The 21,844-nt window shown below is 44.0% G+C and overlaps 1 protein-coding gene and 1 long non-coding RNA gene across 6 annotated transcripts in view; one reads left to right on the forward strand and one right to left on the reverse strand.

The window, feature by feature from the left end:
* The window catches only part of LOC307212437, a 115,992-nt gene that overhangs the window by 81,413 nt on the left and 12,735 nt on the right, over positions 1-21,844 (forward strand). The window contains exon 3 of one of the 2 annotated variants that reach the window (XR_013836994.1): positions 8,791-9,035. The exons of the other annotated variant lie outside the window; for it this stretch is intronic. This is a non-coding gene — a long non-coding RNA (uncharacterized lncRNA). Of the gene's footprint in view, positions 1-8,790; positions 9,036-21,844 lie in introns of those variants that run through there. 2 annotated transcript variants of the gene reach the window in all.
* The window catches only part of NHEJ1 (non-homologous end joining factor 1), a 124,234-nt gene that overhangs the window by 29,475 nt on the left and 72,915 nt on the right, over positions 1-21,844 (reverse strand). Inside the window, exon 7 of one of the 4 annotated variants that reach the window (XM_079969376.1) lies at positions 13,857-14,898. The exons of the other annotated variants lie outside the window; for them this stretch is intronic. Coding sequence (XP_079825502.1) covers positions 14,686-14,898 — 213 coding nt within the window. The 3' untranslated portion in view covers positions 13,857-14,685. Of the gene's footprint in view, positions 1-13,856; positions 14,899-21,844 lie in introns of those variants that run through there. 4 annotated transcript variants of the gene reach the window in all.

The raw sequence follows: 21,844 nt of genomic DNA on the forward strand, positions 1-21,844 counted from the left end.
AATCCGTCCCACCCGAGCCAGGAGAGAAACCTTTGATCCTGCTGCCCGCCCTGAGTCACTCTGCAAACCACATAGCGTCAATAGCATCCAAAGGCAGCTCCCAGCAAGCAGTGAGAAGTGAGAACCGTAGCATTACTCTCTATCACCAGGGACAGCACAGGAAAGAGGGTACCAGCATCTCTAAGCATAGAGAGTTCTCATGAAACACACTGATATTTGCCAGAGACTGTATGGATTTATTGATCACTGCTCCGCATCCTGTTTGCAGTAGGCAATGCCCAAGTTCTGATATCAGCTACAGTGCCAAGCTGTACCAACCTTCACTGGACATGGCTTCAGTCTCACTTGGGTTTTCTTGCTCTTTCTCTGGTAGTTGTGTGACCCAAGTATATTATTCAAGACACTTTAGACTATTTATAAATGATCCAAGGGTTACCAAAACATAAGAGTTTATGGAAGACACAAGATTTACCCACCCGAGAAGAATGGCAGATGAAGGTGATGGACTACATGGAACTGGCGGAAATGACTGGCAGAATCCGAGACCAGGGAGAAGAGTCGGTGGAGGAAGATTGGAAGAAATTTAAAGACTATTTAAAGAAACATTGTAAAATTAATAACTGTTAGAAGGATGTTGGAATAATATTATATGATTTTAGCAGGAATGATATAAAAGATTTGGGAATAACTGACTGTTAATTGGTGAAAGGAGGAAAAGTAAAGTTACATTATATTAAGATAATTTACAGGACTAAAATTTTAAAAGAGGGAAAGGATTTGCTGAAATGGATAATTGACCTAGAATACAAAAAAGGGAGGTGTGAGGAAATAAGCTAATGAAAGTTTAGTAATGAGGAGATTTGATGTATTTTTCTTTGCGTTTTTGTTTTTGTTTAATGGATTTTATTTCTCTGTTTTTTCATATTGTGATGTGTTGTTTTGTTTTTGTTTAATGTGGTATTTTTACTTTTTCTTTTTGTAATCTTTAAAATTTTAATAAATATTATTTTAAAAAAAACCCCACAAAACATAAGAGTTTAGATGATTACTATGGAATCTGCAAGACAGGAAGAACCTACACATAAAGAGGGAAGATCCTAGAAGGGACGTTCTCTGTCCATTTCAGTTGTGGATCCACACACAGGTTGTAATGCCACACAAAGCTAATGACATCTTTGTTTTAGATGTCATTTTGTCTTATAAGCGTTCAATAAGGAGGCTGCAGCTTTCCTTTCAAAGCACCAACATCCATATTTCTTTGACTTAATTTTCATGTTATGAATGTGACACTGTGGTCACTCTTTTTCTGCATTCAAATGAGCCTTATGCTTCCCAGATTGCAGCTCTCATTTGTAGTCATAGGCTTTATTTGGTGGCTGTCTTTTATACATCTGATTGAGGTGAAAGGTATTCTATAGATGTTTTTTAATTTCCCAGACCCAGAAGTGACCACAAACCCTAATATTCAATGGAGAAATATGGGTGGAATTCAATGTCTCGCTCTTCCAACCGTTCTGTCTGCACAAGCATTGCAGCTTGCCAGCTGGGACAATTCCCCTTCTTCTCCCCTTGTGCACTGTTCTGGGGGTTCTCCTGACTGCCCCAAGGCAATTTTTTTGGGGGGGGTATGGGGGCAGGCGGAGAGAAGACCTGTTCCACAAGTGGTAGTCCCTATACTGGGTTAGGTGAATCCCATCCCTATTTTTAAAAATAAAAAGTTGAACTTACTTAAAAAATAATAATTGGAGTGTAATTTTCAACAGGCAATGTCTGAAACAGCACAGAAACTTAACACGGAGGCCTGGGCTGATGCATGGCTTCCAGCATTGCTAATGCTACATGTGCGGCCAGGCACACTGCACCTCAGATGCTGCTCCTGAAGCAGCTTTTCATTCAGCCATTGTTTTTCTTCTTCTGGGCAAGCCAGGAGGCAAGTTTAGACACAGTAAGGAGGAGACTTTGCAGTGACAACCAAATATCACTCCTAGTGCTTGCGTCTTCCTTCCAGGATCAAAGCAGCAACAGAGACAACCTCCCTGCTCCTTCCTCTTCCTCTATCCCTCATCAACAACAGGAGGCATAGGGAGGCAGGCTGAGGAGAAGACACTACAACAGCAGAAATGTACACCAAGGCATCAGCTAGACTGCATCAGAAAGGAAGCTGAGGCTTCACTTTAAAAATAAAGGGCCAGATTCAACTAAGTTGTTATGCTAGCAGAAGCCAGTGCAAAGAGTTGCGCTAGCACAATGGGACTGTTCACCTCCTCTTCATTCCTGCACCCTCCCCAAATTTTCTCAGAAGTGTCAGAAGAATCCCTGGAACAACACATGGGAGGAAAAGAGAGGAGATCCTTCTGTCTGGCAAGCAGAAATGCTTGCACTGCTGAAACAATCACCTTGAATTCCACCCTTTAAAAAAAAAAGGAAAGAAAGTGGCAATAGTGCTGCTGTTGTGCCTTAGGACAAAAACCATCCCAGTTGTGAACTGAGCCCTTTCAACTGAAGACCAGTGTTCAACTATGGAGGGAGAGTTGTGGCAACCTACGACACTGACCACCAATGTTTCTATATAGTGCTACAATTTTCCATTCTTCTCAAGTCCAGGTACCTTTCATATTTCCTGCAATACAAAGGCTGGTAAGGCACAACCCATTACTTTTGTTAACTGGTTTAAGCAACGATGGGCTGAAGACCACAGCATGGCATCAACCCCTTCTGTAAACAAGGAGCATAATAGTAGCATTGCGTCATCTTGCAACTTCTTGAAGATGTGGAATGCTGGCAAGAGACTGGATTGGCGAGACAGGAGCCTAAGAGGCAGAGAGCAATCAAAGGCCATGGGGATGGGCTAAGCAACAGCCAGTACACCTCCTATTAGGATTAGGCAAGACAACACAGATGGAGAATGCAGACGCTTCCAATGGAATCAACCCAGATTATGGGCTTAGGGAGGGAATTTGGGTGCGTTTGAGAATGAAGTGGGCACAGCTGATTACCAACCATGTAGGCCGGTTTGAAGGATTTGTGGTTTTTGGGTAAACTCAGAGCACCCATTTCCCCTTTATCAGTGACTTGGCCTGAAACATCACAGGAAGTAGAAAGCATGCGGGAACACTGTCCCATCCTGACCTAAAACTTCAGCAGGAAGTAGTGGATACACCAATGAGTCTACCACTGAGTCAAGTGTCTCAGTCACAACAAAAACAGGAGGGAGAGAAGGGATTAACCATAGAAACATATATCTGCCTGCAACTTCCTTGTTCCCATATACATCTTCCACGGCACCTTCTGTTCTCCAAGAACATGAACACCCAGGACTCTGGCACACCAGACATTAGTCTACATTGGAGTTTCTAAGTGAATACCTGTCCTAGCATCTGGAAGGAAGGCACAGCCTAAACATTTCTCCAAAGAGACACATATCCAGCCAGTGCAGGATTGGCTGTCCTTGAAGTGCCCTCTGCTCTCAGCTATCAAAATGTGAGAAGACAGTACAACCTGACCAACTGGCTTCCAATCTTCAGAAAAGGAGCACTACCCAAAGCACCTTGCAGCTAATGTTTGGGAGAGGGTTGCTGTCCAGTTACCTGGATGTCTGCATTGAGAATGGAATGGAATGGAATCTGCACAGGCATTTGGCTCCTAGTTGCTGGAGAGGGGACCTCATCCAGGCAGTACTTGGCCATCTGCCTGGTCCCTTGCACTGAATGTTAGTTCAGTGCTTTTGGTACAAAGGAGAAAGGTAGGCCTACGAGTGCACAGCTGTCTCATTCATAGCCCACAGAGCCAATGGTCTTTGGCCCAGCTCCCTCCCTCTCCCCATTTATTCAGGCTCTGGGACACCTGCCCCCACATCTCCTCTAGCCTGGATTCTCTCAGGCAGAATGGCCCTTTCTGTTGCGTAGGTTGCAGTGGGATTCTCCTCTGGCCAAAACACACATAACACAGGACGAGAAAGGTGATGTAAAAATTCTGAATGGCCCGTGAGTTGGGCAGGTCCTGGGGATGCCAACAAAAGCTTGCAAGCAGCCACATGAAAAAGCAGGCTTCTCTCCCTGCTCAAGACCCGGCCAAACATTTGGCACAAGTGCAAATACCTTAGATTGTTTCCTAACGGGATCTCCCCAACAACAAGGGTTCCACCCTAAAGGAACACTCCTTACCCTGCATCCTAACAAAGGTTTCTCCTGTTTCCCATGCACAGCTCTCCCCTCTACACAAAGTTCAGGACTATATTGCTAGAAGATAGTATAGTGCTCTGAAACTAATGCCCAGAGGCACTGCCCAGAATCAGAAGGGACTGTTATAAAGCAGGAGTAGCCAAGGTGGTACCGTCAAATGATGTTAGACTCCTATCTCCTCTCAGGTCCAGCCAACATGATCAGTGATGATGGGAGCTGCAGTAGAGCATCAGGAGGGCACCAGGTTGTCTACCCTTGTTAAAATACATTTCTGCTGACCTCACGACCCCACCAAGCCAACCCTTGCAATCATGGTAAAGCCAACTTACAGATATGCCACTGGGAAAGTGCAAATCCGGAATTTACACAGAATGCACTTTGGATGCTGACAGTGCTATCCAAGTACAGAATCTACAGATGTAATGGAAAAGGGCAGGTGTAAACTGGTTAAACTGCAATCTCTACATGGTGAAGTATTCTTCCAGGAAGCACTCTATTCCGGGGAATAGCCCCTTGAACTTTGAAAACAATTTGCTCCCAAATGAATAGGAACCTCCCATCAACAAAGATGGTATATGATACTAGGAAGTGCTAAGTCAGCACTTGCAGAGGGAGGGATCTCCTAGCAAAGTTCAGGCTACACTAGAGGGAGTAATGGTGAAGAGTCCACTGGTGGACAGGCAGTGTCAGGTTTGATTCAGGCACCATTATGTTCTGGGTAGGCCTAAGACGGAAGAATGGGGCCTTCTAATTTTAGTTCCACCATACCCATACTGTCCTCAGAATCTTGGCTTCGCATGTTGTGACTAATGATTCAGATGCCCAACCCCAAAGATGGTGGTATGATGGGTTCAAGATTACTTCACTCCCAAGACCCTGTTTCCTGCCCCCAAATAAGACAGATAGCTATGTGAAGCTAAAAACTGTAATTGTTGTAGTCTTGACAGAGGCATGCTTCAAACTTCATACACCTTCCTGAGCAGCCAAGAAGGGCCTGACTAGCCTGGTCTCCATCAAATACTAGAAACCTGAGGCCAAAGAAAAGGCTGTTGGCTCCCCCTGGTGGGAGCCACCACACTGTGAAGGAATCACCCTGATCAAGATACCTCCATCAAGCTTCCATGGGTAGTTTCCTCCAGTCACACTCAGCACAGAAGCTAAGACAATGTCAAAAATCACCCTGTTAGGAACTTCGAAAGGGGTTCAGATGTGAGAGTAGGGGAGGGATATCAGACTTGGAAAGGATGGCTATATGTGCTCTTATGAGGTGGTGCTTCTGAGATGGGAGCAACTATCTGAATCCCAGGATTCTGGAATCAATTAAAAAAGGAGAGTAATCACAGTAGAGATGAAATTGCTTGCATCCCTCACTGCCTCTGCCAGCTTTGATACAGACATCCCATGGAAGGATGTGGGTACAGCAGGCAAGCAAAGGGTTATTGTAGCTACCAAAATGACTGAATGGGCCATGGAGACAGGGTGGGTGGCATGTGGAAACCGTTACCTGCCTGGCGATAAATAGAGGATTCAGTCTCTGAGCTTGTCAGTCAGGGGCACCTTTCACTGCCTGAGCTAAAAATTCCTTTTAAAAGGGAAAAGAAACAAAACAAACTGAAAACACAAAAACAAAAAACAGAAGGTGAAAAATTCCTTGACATTTGGAGCCTAAAAATATCCGTGGCCTGGCTGGCTGGCTGGCAGGCAGGCAGGGAGGCGACAGCACTCTGAGTTTGTCAAGCAAAGGCTTTCACACCCTCTGCGTGCTGCAGCTGGAATGCCAAATATATAGTCAAGCCCCTACCCATCAAAGCAGTCTGCTTGTAGTCGGTCTCGGGCATGAGGCACTGTGGGTTTGGCCCACAGAGACGCTGAGAACATTTCATAGGGATGCTAAAGGAAAAGAAACACACACACACACACACACACACACACACACACACACGATTAACGATGGCCTCTAAGGTCATGTGGTAGGAGGGTTATGGGCTGGGCATAAGATACTTGCCCCTCCGTGAGGGATCCCAGCCCACTCAGAGCACTCATTCTTATCACCTTGTGTCGTGCACTAGGGTGGGGATGTTTGGGCTGGCAGGGGGCCAACATGGCCCTGCATTCCAGTCAAGGCTAAATGTCTCAGCCAACAAAGCCGGCAGTGCTGGATCTAGAGAAACAGCGAGGAAGTGACACTTTAGGAAAAGCCTGGCAGCGGAAGAGGGAGGGCAAGCTCTAAGGCTGAGTTGTACTTGGAAGAGTAAGTACTGTTACACTGTCACACACAATGCCTCAGAGCACATAATGTCAGGCTTGACATGGTGGAGAGAACAACAATGACATTGTTTTACAGTGGCCACAGAGTGCACTAACATGGGACAGGACAGCCTGCAGATCAGGACTGTATGGGGGCAGTTATGAAATTAAAAGACACACAGCTGATATAGCACACTGCACACATTATTCAGCAAATATGCTTCAGTGAGATGTTGCTTCCCTAAATATACTTGGTCGGACAGGATTTCCCAATGACAGCGCAGCGCATGGCAAACAGCTGAATAATTCAGAGGACACCATAATCTGCAACTCAGGTAGCCTCAACAATCTCAATAGTCTCTCATTTGTCTCCAAAACAATCCTCTTGTCTTGCAAAGTCAAAGCAACTGAGAATCCCCAAGGAATTCCTTCTTGTCCTGTTCCCTCTCTGCCTATTATCTCACTATTCTAAACAGACTAGGAACATTTCCAGGAGATTGGGAAAAATGTGGAGAACACTGGCTCTCCATTCTAGAAAGAGAGGCCTGAATCTAATAGCCTTTGCCTAGATTCTCAGACAATGTCAATAGCCCATCTCTCTATTTTACCATGTACTGATAAGAGTGCTTTTCACCACATTTATTATGGGTGGAGCCTCCAGTGGCTAATGCCCAAGTCCAGTTACTTCTCATAGGACTGCTGAATTAACCTTAAGCGCTAGAGAATTAATGTCACTAGGTAGGGTCTGTTTTCTGCAGATTTACTCCTGCTCTTAGGAGGATCACCCTCACCTCTCACACTGGGTAGGCCTCTCTGTCTGCAGTGGCAATTTCACTTGAATTCCAAGGGTGGTTTTCCCTTTCGCTTCCTGCCAGACAGTGATCCAGTCCCTGAAGAGGTATTAGTGGCAGCCACTAAATCATGGTCCTAATCCCAAACTGACAGCACCCAGGGCTACAGGATGGGGAGGGCCACGATAGATCAGTGCACCAAGCAAACAGAACGCCATGCCACTGAGAAATTGCACATTATACGCCTGTCCCTACCAATAGGATGATGCTGTCAGGTTATGGGCAGCAATAATCTCTGGCACCGGGCAGGGATGCCCTGGTCCTGAGTTCATTGTCAGGTGAGGGGACAGAGAGAGCTCAGGTTTCAAGGGATACTCAGACACCTGCTACTAATAAAACACTCACTGTCATGGGATCACCCTTACAGGCTCTAGGCAAAGGAACCTTCCACAGGGCACAGAGGGGCAAAAAGAGTATGTTGGTGATTTTAAAGAGCTTCCAGATGATCCCTGGGTTTTATATATATGGCACAGTTTCCTGACGGAAACAGCATGGCGCCATCACCATCATTCTGGTTCCAGCCTCTAGAGAGATAGAAATAAGAGATAGAAGATAGAAATAATAATAGAAATAACCATAGCACTGAGCAGGAGCAGCCACATAAGTAGCATTCCTTAAAGGGGTCGTCATTTCTGTAGGACTTGTGAAGAACTATGTGTTTCACAAACTTTATGTCATTCACATCAACACCAAACCTGTTGAGACAAGTCATTATCATGTTTAATTTACAAAAGGTGGTAATTTACCCATGGCCTGCAACAGAGCTGGCACTTGAACTCAAGACCCCCAAGGTCAAATCCAGAAGTGACCCATATATAAAGGTTTGCTATGGGGTTCACATAATACAGACCCCTGAATGAACATGAAGCCAAATCCTATCATCATCATCAGGGCTACCTTCACATGTAACACCCTGAGGGGTAGTCTATTGTAGCAAAAACAATAAAAAGAGTCCTAAAGCACCTTAAAGATGAACATGGACTAGAGGCTACTTCGTGAGAGGCAGAAAATATTGTCCTCACCTGGACACCTTCAGGTACACACAGAGGAACCATGGTGTAAAAGGAGCTCTTTCCTACAAAGAACTACCTTAATGCATGTATTTCATTTCACAGTAATACATCTCTGAGAGAAAACCACAAGTGGCTGTGGGAATCTTGCCATCCCTTAGCTTAGCTCAGCTTCATCAGTAGAAGGTGACCCCAGGACCCATACCGGCTCCAACTAGACACTATGGAAAACTGTTTGGTATTCCTCTCTGCATTCCATTCTCAGGCTCAGTGGAGACTGCTTAGTAATCAAGGTGGCAAAAGAACACGGAACACCTTGCTTATAACCCATCTCTGCCGCTAATGCACACCCCGCCAGCTAGTCCTTCAAGGGAATTCCCCCCCCCCAGAATAAATCCAACAAAACTGCATTAGCACAGGAAATTCCCTTGTGAACCCCTAAAGCACAGTTTTGCCACTCCAATAACACTATTACTTCTTTTATTTATTGTTTATTGGTAGGCATATTGCCAACACAGCAAAGGTCAAGGATCTGTGCTCCAAAAGAACAATAGAGACATAAAAATGCACTTGTGTGTAGTTATAGCTTGTTTGCACTACCAACAATCCTCCTGCTGCTTCTAACATCAAAGGGAGATGGAACGATGACCACACCTCCAGTACTGAACATAGGACAACCACCACTCGCTTAACTTAGATCATACTTTAAAATACGATACAATATCTTTATTGTCATTGTCCTATACAGAACAATGAAAATGAAAATCTACATAAAACATTCAAAAACCCCTAAAAACTCTGAAACCCCATTTTAAAATACAATATACTAAAAAGCTAAGAAATGTCTGAATAATGTTTCCATTGCATGAAATCAGCTCTACTGAAGTACCAATAGGATAAAAGAGCTGCTCTTGGAGCTCAATCCATTCTCCTGTATTTCTTATTTGTCTCCATTCAGTACAACAAACAGAAAAGGTTAGTTCTATGTAAAAGAATATGGTTCCCATAACTATTTCTTCTGCGGCTACTTTACGCCACATCAGTTGGCCATCTAGCCTAATATTCTAGTATTCTCTGCATTCATGGAACACAAGGCTATCAAGGGTGACTAGCCACAATGGCTATGTTCTACCTTCACTGTCTGAAGCAGTGTACCTCTGAATGCAGTTGCTGGGAGTCACAAGTAGGGGGAATGCTGTTGCACTCAGTCTCACCATTTATCTGGTTGGCCACTGTGAGAACATGCTGGATTAAATGGGCCATTGGCCTGATTCAGCAGGCTCTTCTCATGTTCTTATTGCTTTGACTGGAAAGAAGCTATCCAGGGTACTAGGCATAAAAGGTAAAGGTAAAGGGACCCCTGACCATTAGGTCGAGTCATGACCGACTCTGGGGTTGCGGCACCCATCTTGCTTTATTGGCCAAGGGAGCCGGCGTACAGCTTCTGGGTCATGTGGCCAGCATGACTAAGCCGCTTCTGGCGAACCAGAGCAGCGCATGGAAACGCCGTTTACCTTTATCTACTTGCACTTTGGTTTTTTTGGTGTTTTTTTTAATAATTTTTATTAAAGTTTCAACAAATTTTATATTAACACAAAAAACAAAGCATCACAACAACAAACAATACAAAACAAAAATCAAACAAAATTAAAAGGTTCAATTCTTAGTTTCATATAGCTTTCTTTCCGGACTTCCTCACATCTCCCTTTTCTGTTTTCAAATTTCCAATTTAGTTTCAGCAGATTTTTCCTCTATTTTAACCAATTTAATATGTCTTAATTTCTTTTAAAGTTAACCATTCCTGCTGCTATCAGCTCATCTTTTTACTTTCCATCCTTTGGTTAACTAAACTGTGATTCTCTTATTTGTTACTAATGAAACATCTTTGCACATTCCTTTCAGCTTTGTCACTAATGCCACATTGTCTCAATATCCTGCATCATATTAACATTCATATAGTTTACAATGTTTTTGCAGATAATCTTTGAATTTCTTCCATTCTTCTTCTATTTGTTCTTCTCCCGTGTCTCGGATTCTGCCAGTCATTTCTGCTAGGTCCATATAGTCCATCAATTGCATCTGCCATTCTTCCAGAGTGGGCAAATCTTGTGTCTTCCAGTACTTTGCGATGAGTATTCTTGCTGCTGTTGTTGCGTACATAAAAAAGGTTCTATCCTTCTTTAACACCTTCTGATCGACAATGCCCAAAAGGAAGGCCTCTGGTTTCTTCAAGAAGGTATACCTAAATACCTTTTTCAACTCATTATAGATCATTTCCCAGAATGCCTTTACCCTTGGGCACGTCCACCAGAGGTGAAAGAATGTTCCCTCAGTTTCCTTACATTTCCAACATTTATTATCGGGCAAATGATATATCTTTGCAAGCTTGACTGGTGTCATGTACCACCTGTAAATCATTTTCATAATATTTTCTTTCAAGGCATTACATGCCGTAAATTTCATATCAGTGGTCCATAACCGTTCCCAGTCAGCAAACAAAATATTATAACCAATGTCTTGTGCCCACTTAATCATAGCTGATTTAACCATTTCATCCTGAGTATTCCATTTTAACAGCAAGTTGTACATTCTTGACAAATTCTACTTGCACTTTGAGGTGCTTTTGAACTGCTAGGTTGGCAGGAGCAGGGACCGAGCAACGGGAGCTCACCCCGTTGCGGGGATTCAAACCGCCGACCTTCTGATCGGCAAGTCCTAGACTCTGTGGTTTAACCCACAGCACCACCCGCATCCCGGTACTAGGCATAAGCCTTTCCTATTACCTACTCCATATTAACTGGAGATATCAGGGATTGAACTTGGGACCTTTTTCTATGCAAAGCATTTGCTCTACCACTGAATAATGGTCCCTCCTCACCTATCAATCTAGGGACAAAAGGGTGTTGAGGGAATGTTAAGCATGACAACAGCACTTGCCACAGCTAGGTTGGGCCACTTTGGGAGGTAAGAGTCAGTGCCTCGCCTGAGTCATTCACAGAGCTGATCTCCAGGGAATCTAATTGATGAGTGGAGCACCAAAAGGTGTGACATGCAGACTTTATTAAACTAAGGACTAGACGGGGGCGGGGAGAGAGAAAATATAGCACAACCTTTGTGAGTCAACATGAAGAAAGGGTACTGAAATATGTGTTATGCAGCCAATTCATATATTGCCTTCAAACCCCTACATGAATACATACATAAGTAGGGAGGAATGAAAGAAATCTCTTCCAGAGTAACAGTGCTTTGAAAGATTAACAAAGCACACATTACTACAACACAGATTTTTGAAATCCGCATGGCTGTGATCACACCCTTGGACATTGAAACTGTTCTTCCTTTTCATTCTGATGCCTTCTCATCTTCTTTCATTAGTAAATCCTCTCCTTGTTGGGTGTTTCAATGACAAGCATGGGCCCAAACAGGTGACTCCATAGCCAGTGGAGTACTCATTTGCAGCAAGCAGCCTATGAAAATCTCCCCCATCCCCATGATCCTCCATGTTTGGAGATGGAAAGGACACCATGCTTTACTATTTTGATGTGTTGTTCCTGGACAACATTTGAAGATCGAGATTTTCAAAACCTGACAAGGCCTCCTTACCATAACAAACCCTGCACCCACCTCACAAGGTTGTGCCGAGAATTAAAAAAATAAAGGGGGGGGTAATGATGTTGTTCTGAGCTTCTTGAGGGAAGGGTAAGTTTATTATTTTTTAACTTACCCTGTATACAGCAATTTATTCCAGTTTATTCTATATGCTGTGTACCTAAACAGAAAATAACACTAGAACTAATAATTTCCATAATGTCTAAGAAACATTCTGTGGCTATGGATACAGGCAATATCCAAAGATGTCAGCCCACTTGTGCAATGGAAATCTGCTTGCACAACAGGACTTTTGGCTTCTCTTCTCCTGCTCCATTCCCCAACGTACCCACCAAAACTACTCTAGAGGAACTCTCCAAAGCAAGATTTAGGGGCACCCAGTGGCTGCAAGAGGGAAACAAGAAAACAGAATCCCCACTACCTAAGCAAATGCCCACTTGCACTATGTTGGATCTCACCCAGAGGCACGAGAGCTCATTTTCATGTGCATAAATGCTGACACTTATGCAACAGGATTTTTAATCCTTTTTTTGTAGTAACAGTAGCGAACCCTGGTTCTCTGTGCCATGTCACTAACAGCTTTGGAAATTACCTCAGCTTTCCAAAGAAGCTTGCCACACAGCAAGTTGCAAATGGCTATTACCAAGTCAAAAGTCCCACTTGGCCATGTAGCATTAGTTGTGCAGGCAATCCTTGTTTTGCGCAGGGGTTCTGTTCCACCCAGACCCTTTTCACAATGTCTTTATAACTTTTGGGGCTACTTCCAGGTTCAATGCCATGCATGTGTGTGTGACTGCATGTCATTCTGACGTGCCTAAGTCAGGAGTTCCTTGTACAGTTATTTGGATTACATCCTATATCCAGGATCTGGATAAATCTGTGTATCTCCCCAGAGGTCACTGGAAAAAAAGGAATGGGTAATTTGGCATCTGATTATTATGGCGATTATGTATGCCTCTCTGCAGAATTTTTATTTTTCATAGAAAGCTTAGGTGGCTCAAAAGGGTAAATACATGTTTTATATCAGTTTCCAGTGACAGTCATGTTAGTCTGTTGAAGAAAAGGCAACATAAAGTCTTGTGGTATCTTAAAGACTAATAACTTTTGTAACTTTTTAAATTTTATAGATTATAAGTGTACTTCAGGAAAAGATCCTGTAGGACAATGGTTCCCAATTAGCTAATCTCTGAGGATCCTCTTTTTTCCAAAAGCCAAGCCACGGACCCCTACTTTTGAAAATTTTGATAACTCTATGGTAGCTACCTCTGCAAAGCAATTTTTTGAACAAAATATGGGGTAGCCTCTAAAAAGCAAATGATTTTAGGTATACAAAAAGAATAGACTAGGGCTGAGTGAAATCTGGTTTTCAACACTGTGATATATCAGCAGCTAAACATCACGATATTCCGATATAATGTCTGAAATTGGAGATCAGGCATGGGGATCAACTGTGGAGATGGGATGAGTGAGGGTAGGAGAGAAAGCGGAGTAACCTCCACCACATGGTTTGGGTGGGAGGGGACCGGGATGGGGGGGTGCATCAAGGCACCATTAGCAGGGCAGCCAGTGAAGATGCACATCCACTGTGGCTGCTGCTGCTTTCCTGCTGACTAAGAAAAGGTGCTCCAGCTCAGTGCCCGGGGAAGGTAGTGCCACGGTGCCTTGAAATGAGGACAGTCAGCTGCCCTATTCTCCATCAGCGTGAGGGAAAGGCAGCACCAATGGGGGATTGCATCTCCTTCTGGGCAACCTTCCATAAGTACATGCCAGTGGTAGAAGAATGGATATGACTCTTAGCTTTGCAGAGCAGGGCAGCTATATTTGCAGGTAGCAAAGATGGGGGGGGGGAGAGAGATCTGAGTTTTGCAGCTTTTACCAGTTTCAATTCTGCTATTTGCAAAGGTGGCACATATCTCTCAACAAGATCTTCAATTGAATGTCCAGACTTGCAAATGGATCCTGATTTGAGTGTGTGTGTAAATGGTGTGTACGTGTGCTAGCCGCGGCCACTATGGGCACATACCTCCTCCTCCAGCCATGTTTTGTCAAGGGAGTTTGACCCTTGAGAGGAAAAATATACCCAACCCTGACTTACAGCATCAAATGCAGATATTTAAGCTGGGTGAATAAGTGACTAGCAGTAAGTAGCATTGCCAGTAAGGATTTAGGGGTTATGGTGGATTATCAACTAGACATGAGTCAGCAATGAAATGCAGTGGTTCCAAAAGCAACACTGCATCCAAGACTTCAAGAGCAATAGTATCACTCTTCTAATCACAGGAACTGCAAGCACTGCATTCAGTTCTGGGAACCAGAATTCAAGAAGGATGTTGACAAATTAAAAGGGATTTGCAGTGCAAAAGGAGGAGTCATACGAGCAAGCAGTGAATAAATTAGATACATCAAGCATATGAAAAAGAAAAAATATGTTGAAGGGATAGAGAACAGAGAACAGAGAACACATCGACAGTTTTTCAAATATTTTAAATGACTTTGAAAAGAAAGAGATGCCCAGCCATGCCCATGGGTACATTTTCAGAGAGGTACAATCAAGATAATCATAAAGGGTGGACAAAATCCAATTATAACAGCATATCAGCAGTGAAGCAGACTACCTAGAGAAGCCGCAGAATCCTCTTCCTTAGTCTGCCCCCCCCTTCAAAAGTCCTGGACAGGCCTATGCCTTATGACAGTGGTTGCCAAACTTTTTGGGTCCTGGGGAGAATGTGGGCCCAGATTCAACTAACCCAATGTGCTAGTTGAAGTCAGTGTAAGGGCTCCTTCCTCTCATCCCCTCCCTGATGCCCCCATGCCTCTCCCAAATCTACTCTGGTTGATCAGGAGACTCCTCAGAATAGCACTGGTTGGTTGGCAGATGGGGCTCATTCTGTCTGGCAAGCAGAAGAAATGTTTGCACTGATAAAACTGATGAACTGATTTTCGGAAGGTGCCATGGGTACCGGTTAGCTGCCAGGGGTGTGTCCTATCACAAAATGGTTGCTGCATAAAAAGAAAAGAAGCAGGAACATAAAATAATAATGTTCTGCTTTTGCACTGATCTCTCCTCTCCGCAAACTACTTGGGAGCAATCCCTGATGTGGGCCAGGGAGAAGGAAAGGTAATAGTAATAATGATATGTCTTATTGCCCCTCCCCAAATAATACAACTTTGGAACAAAGTTTCCCATTTACTGACAGAAGCAGCTGCCTGCTCTACCTGCCAGGTGGCAAAATAAACAAAGTAGTGACAGGAGGATTCCCATGTTTCTTCTTGCACATTTAAAAAAAGTTTCCAAAGCAGCTATCTGCTGACTGTTCCACATCCCTGGCAGGCAACAAAACGAGTGGCAGGCAATGCTCACACTTCTTCAAACCTCTACAAACATGTTTTTAAAAGTCTCTCTGGTAGTTGCCTGCTGCCTGCTTTATGTGGCTGGCAGTAAGAAAACAGAACAGAGTAACAAACAAATGGATCCAATAACTAGAAAATAAGACAGAGGCAGGAAAATTGCACAGGAAGGTGGGAACAGTAGCTTTAGGACACCAGGGATTTGTACTGCCTGGTGTCCAAACAACTCACTTATCACTCAAAGCTCTGACTTTACTCATTGGCTAAAAATACTGGTAGGCAGGAGCAGCCAGGTTGGTTCATTTCACAGTAATTGCTTAGAAGGTTACCTGTACAGCTTACTTCATTTTTTAAAAAAGGAAGGTTATAGACTTGACTTTTTTTTTATGAATGTTCAGATCCTGAGCCCCCTACCAGGGGGTGCTAATAAAGGCCTTCACAGGCAACATAGCTCCCACAGGTACCAAATTTGCAGCCTCTGCCATACAAAGTGTACTTTATTTATTATAGTATCCCACTCCCTCAGGAATGAACATTGGCTTACATGGTCCATGAAATTCCTTCAGATCCTCTAATTCTATGAAGATTCTACATCACTGCCTAAAGGACAAATAGTGAAAACAACTACATCTGCCCTCGAAAGCCAAACCCGGGGGGGGGGGGAGAGTTTCCATTCCACTTCATGGAAAGGGTTAGGTGCAGACACCTTTGGTTTGCTCAGCCCAATAGATTTGACTGCCATTTATTGCCAGAAGCACTGGAGGCAGTCATCAAAGGTCTTTAAGCAGAGGCTTGACAACCATATGTCAGGAGTGCTCTGATGGTGTTTCCTGCTTGGCAGGGGGTTGGACTCGATGGCCCTTGTGGTCTCTTCCAACTCTATGATTCTATGATTCTATGAAAGGCAAGGCCCAGCAAGGGATTGCTGGCAGAGTCCGCACCTAGAGATTGACTTCAAGTACAATGTAAACATATGGACAAAATGTGTTTATATAACAAATCCAGGCAAACTTCCTTCCAGGAACTTCACTGCAGCTGCCACACAACAGGCTAGCAATCATGACTTGAGCTAGGAGAACGTTGACAGGATTGGGAACTCAGGCTCAAGTACATCAGATTATGGAATTGGCCTGGTTCACACATAATGTAAACTATGGCTTATTAAACCATGTCTTATAAAATCATAGCTTAGTGTTTTGTGTGAACCCAAACCAGCAGCCTAACTACATGTCTTAACTACATGTCATTCATCAGCCATGGTCTATAACTGCTTTACAAAGCAGAGGGAGAGCTCAATACACCAAGGCTTAAAGGATGTGTGCCAGATGCCTTAGATTTAACTTTGGTTTACTAACTGTGATTAAAATTAACATTAAACTTGGTTTAGTATTATGTGCAAACTAAGCTACTGGCATCTGACAAGATCAGGATGCGGAGGTAGTCCAACAGAAAGTAGTCCAAGATTGGCAAAGAAACAGAGACCAAACTTGGATCTTAGGACCAGATACAAGAACATACAAGACAGGGCCCAAACCTAGGCCTTCAGGAGCAGAATACAATGTCAGGCGACCCAAGATGAGGGGGAAGTAGTCAGCACAGCAGACACAGAAGTTTTTTCTAGATACTGCAATTCTAACAAAACTCTAAGCTTCAAGCCTGCAAAGCACAGATGTGGCAGGTCACAGAGCCTTAAAACATAAGAACAACCCTGCTGGATCACACCAAAGCCCCATCTAGTTCAGCATCCTATTTGCATAGTGGTCAACTTGATGCCTATGGGCAGCCTGCAAGCAGGACATGACAACAGCACTCTTCTCCCTTGTGCTCCCTTGTGCCAAAGCTTGAGTATCAGCAACTCAAAGTGTTGCAACAGACACTGCTACTTGGAAGAAATTTGCTATCTCCCAGAAAGCCTCTTTCCCTACACCATCCCACAATATGAGGACGGATAGTTGAAAGACCCACACCTGCTCCCACACAAGCCTGCCCAGCCTTTAAAATCATCTTCAGAGGACATGCTTAGATGATACCCACCTTCTGAAGTGGGGTGAGTGTTAATGAAGAACAAAGCCTTTGATGTTTGTTTTTTAAAGGTAAAGGTACCCCTGACTGTTAGGTCCAGTCGTGGACGATTCTGGCGTTCTGCACTCATCTCGCTCTATAGGCCGAGGGAGCCGGTGTTTGTCCGCAGACAGCTTCTGGGTCATGTGGCCAGCATGACCAAGCTGCTTCTGGTGAACCAGAGCAGCACATGGAAATGCCGTTTACCTTCCTGCTGGAGCGGTACCTATTTATCTACTTGCACTTGATGTGCTTTTGAACTGCTAGGTGGGCAGCAGCTTGGACTGAACAACGAACTGTCAACCTTCCGATCGGCAAGCCCTAGGCTCTGTAGTTTAGACCACAGTGCCACCCGTATCCTTTGTTTGTTTTTTAGGAAGAGCTTAAAACATATTGGCGGATTTCTGCTTCTTCTAATATGAGTTGCTGTTGCTGCTTATTTTATCTGCATTTGCTGTTTATTCCTTTTTGATTACGGTTTTAGTGGCTGACTGTGGTTTTTATTACTTAGATGAAGATGTGGGATTGAAATTTGATAAATAAAAACTTACGTGCATCTTAAGTGTTAAATATTCCTAATACTTGGAATATATGAAGATTGGCACAGTCTTACAGAGATGAATTAGCCAAAGCTTGTTATAACATGAATCCTGACTAAATAAGGTTCAGCCATGCAACCTTTAGAAATGCAGAAAAACCTTTAGTCACTTCGCCACATTGCCTCACTGCTGAATCACCAATCAGCTGTGAATGCAACACTTATTTACCACTGCCATTCCCCCAATCCACACCCCTTCCCCACAATTGGAAGACGAAGAGCAGACTCCATTTGAGGATCTCTCCCTCATTACAGTCGATCAGGTATATGAAGACGAGCAGCAAAGTCAGTCCTCAGGGAATGTGCAGGCGACCTTGGAACGGACAGCTCACGGAAGAACCCCGACCAGACCTAAGAGGAGGCGTGTAGTGGTGATAGGGGATTCCCTACTGAGGGGAACAGAAGCAGTGATCTGTGGGCCTGACAAGATGTCTCGGGAAGTGTGCTGTCTCCCCGGGGCTAAGATCCAAGATGTAACTGAACGACTGCAAGGAATCATAAAACCCACTGACAAATACCCCTTCCTCTTGGTTCATGTGGGAACCAATGACACTGCAAGCAATAGCCTCCAGAAGATCAAAAGAGACTACGAGGCTCTGGGCAGGAAATTGAAGCAATTAAATGCACAAATTGTCATCTCATCTGTCCTCCCAGTTGAACGACGTGGCCCAGGGAGAGAGGGGAAAATAGTGGAAGTGAACAGCTGGCTTCGCAAATGGTGTAAACAGGAATGGTTTGGATTCTTAGATCACGGACTGCAGTTTCTTGAAGATGGACTTCTGGCAAGCGATGGGCTGCACCTCACAACGGTTTGGAGGAATGTTTTTGCCAAAAATCTCAGAAACCTCATCAGGAGGGCTTTAAACTGACTAATGTGGGGGAGGGAGACAGTGCTCCTGAAGGTAGGAGTCTATCAATTGATGAAGATGATCATCCAAATGTCAAAGACCAAATGGAGCAAACAGCACACAGACCTAGTGGTGGGAGGAAAAAATCCTTAAATAAGAGACACGGGGGAATGATTAATGGACTTCAATGTCTGTATACTAATGTGCAAAGCATGGGAAATAAACAAGATGAGCTTGAGCTCTTGGTACAGCAAACTAAATATGACATAATAGGCATCACTGAAACCTGGTGGGATAAGTCCCACGATTGGAATGTAATAATGGAGGGATACAATCTATTTCAGAGAAACAGACCAGACAAGAAAGGAGGAGGAGTGGCGTTATATGTCAGGGATGTGTATACCTGTGAAGACATCCAAGATTTAGAACCTCAAAGCCAAAGTGAGAGCATTTGGGTCAAAATTAAGGGAGAGAAGAATAACAGTGACCTCATTGTGGGAGTTTACTATAGATCCCCAAGCCAAATGGAGGACATAGATGATGCCTTCCTGGAACAGATGGCCAAGCATGCAAAAGGAAGGGAGATAGTAGTAATAGGGGACTTCAATTACCCGGATATTTGTTGGATGTCAAACTCAGCCAAGAGCATAAGGTCAAACAGATTCCTCACTGGCCTTGCAGACAACTTCATTGTCCAGAAAGTGGGAGAAACAACAAAAGGAACAGCCATTTTAGATCTGGTCCTAACCAATGTTGATGACCTGGTTAGTGGGGTAGAAGTGGAAGGATCATTAGGCGCGAGTGATCATGCTCTTCTGAAGTTTACTATACTGCGGAAAGGAGCAGCCAAGCATACTAGGACTCAATTTCTTGACTTTAAGAAAGCCAACTTCATAAATCTTAGGGAAGTGCTGGGTGAGATCCCATGGACAGTAATACTAAAAGGAAAGGAAGTTCATGATGGCTGGGAGTTTGTTAAGAGGGAGATAGTAAAAGCACAACTTCAGGCAATACCAATGAGACGGAAACATGGAAGGTGCCTAAAGAAGCCAGGGTGGCTATTTAAAGAACTTTTAACTGAGTTAAGATTAAAAAAGGATGTGTACAAAAAATGGAAAAGGGGGGAAACTACCAAAGAGGAATTCAAACAAATAGCCAGCACGTGTAGACACAAAGTCAGAAAAGCTAAAGCACAGAATGAATTCAGGCTTGCTAGAGAGGTTAAAAACAACAAAAAAGGCTTTTATGGGTATGTTTGTAGCAAAAGGAAGAACAAAGAAACAGTGGGGTCACTCAGAGGAGAAGATGGTGAAATGCAAACAGGGGACACACAAAGGGCTGAACTCCTCAATGCCTTCTTTGCCTCAGTCTTCTCCGATAAAGAAAACAATGCCCGACCTGAAGAATTTGGAGCAAATGATTCGGCAGAGGAAACACAGCCCAGAATAACTAAGGAGATGGTACAAGAATACTTGGCTAGTTTAGATGTATTCAAGTCTCCAGGGCCAGATGAACTGCATCCAAGAGTATTAAAAGAACTGGCAGATGTGATCTCAGAACCACTGGCAGTCATCTTTGAGAATTCCTGGAGAACAGGCGAAGTCCCGGCAGACTGGAGGAGGGCAAATGTTGTCCCTATTTTCAAAAAGGGGAAAAGAGAGGACCCAAATAATTACCGCCCAGTCAGTCTGACATCAATACCAGGGAAGATTCTGGAGCAGATCATTAAGCAAACAGTCTGTGAGCACCAAGAAAGGAATGCTGTGATCACCAATAGTCAGCATAGATTTCTGAAAAATAAGTCATGTCAGACTAACCTGATCTCGTTTTTTGACAGAATTACAACCCTGGTAGATGAAGGGAACGCAGTGGATGTAGCCTACCTTGATTTCAGCAAGGCATTTGACAAGGTGCCCCATGATATTCTTGTAAAGAAGCTGGTAAAATGCGGTCTTGACTATGCTACCACTCAGTGGATTTGTAACTGGCTGACTGACCGAAGCCAAAGGGTGCTCATCAATGGTTCCTCTTCATCCTGGAGAAGAGTGACTAGTGGGGTGCCACAGGGTTCTGTCTTGGGCCCGGTCTTATTCAACATCTTTATCAACGACTTGGATGATGGACTCAAGGGCATCCTGACACCAAACTGGGAGGGGTGGCTAACACCCCAGAGGACAGGATCACACTTCAAAACGACCTTGACAGATTAGAGAACTGGGCCAAAACAAACAAGATGAATTTTAACAGGGAGAAATGTAAAGTATTGCACTTGGGCAAAAAAAATGAGAGGCACAAATACAAGATGGGTGACACCTGGCTTGAGAGCAGTACATGTGAAAAGGATCTAGGAGTCTTGGTTGACCACAAACTTGACATGAGCCAACAGTGTGACGCGGCAGCTAAAAAAGCCAATGCAATTCTGGGCTGCATCAATAGGAGTATAGCATCTAGATCAAGGGAAGTAATAGTGCCACTGTATTCTGCTCTGGTCAGACCTCACCTGGAGTACTGTGTCCAGTTCTGGGCACCACAGTTCAAGAAGGACACTGACAAACTGGAACGTGTCCAGAGGAGGGCAACCAAAATGGTCAAAGGCCTGGAAACGATGCCTTATGAGGAACGGCTGAGGGAGCTGGGCATGTTTAGCCTGGAGAAGAGGAGGTTAAGGGGTGATATGATAGCCATGTTCAAATATATAAAAGGATGTCACATAGAGGAGGGAGAAAGGTTGTTTTCTGCTGCTCCAGAGAAGCAGACACGGAGCAATGGATCCAAACTACAAGAAAGAAGATTCCACCTAAACATTAGGAAGAACTTCCTGACAGTAAGAGCTGTTCAACAGTGGAATTTGCTGCCAAGGAGTGTGGTGGAGTCTCCTTCTTTGGAGGTCTTTAAGCAGAGGCTTGACAACCATATGTCAGGAGTGTTCTGATGGTGTTTCCTGCTTGGCAGGGGGTTGGACTCGATGGCCCTTGTGGTCTCTTCCAACTCTATGATTCTATGATTCTATAATTCTATGAACTACCCACAAGGCACAGCAACACTTGACTCCTCTGCTTGTGCTGAGGACTTTGAAGAGAATTATAGGCAG

This window comes from Podarcis cretensis (assembly GCF_951804945.1).
Source record: "Podarcis cretensis genome assembly, chromosome: 1".
Lineage (NCBI taxonomy): Eukaryota > Metazoa > Chordata > Lepidosauria > Squamata > Lacertidae > Podarcis > Podarcis cretensis.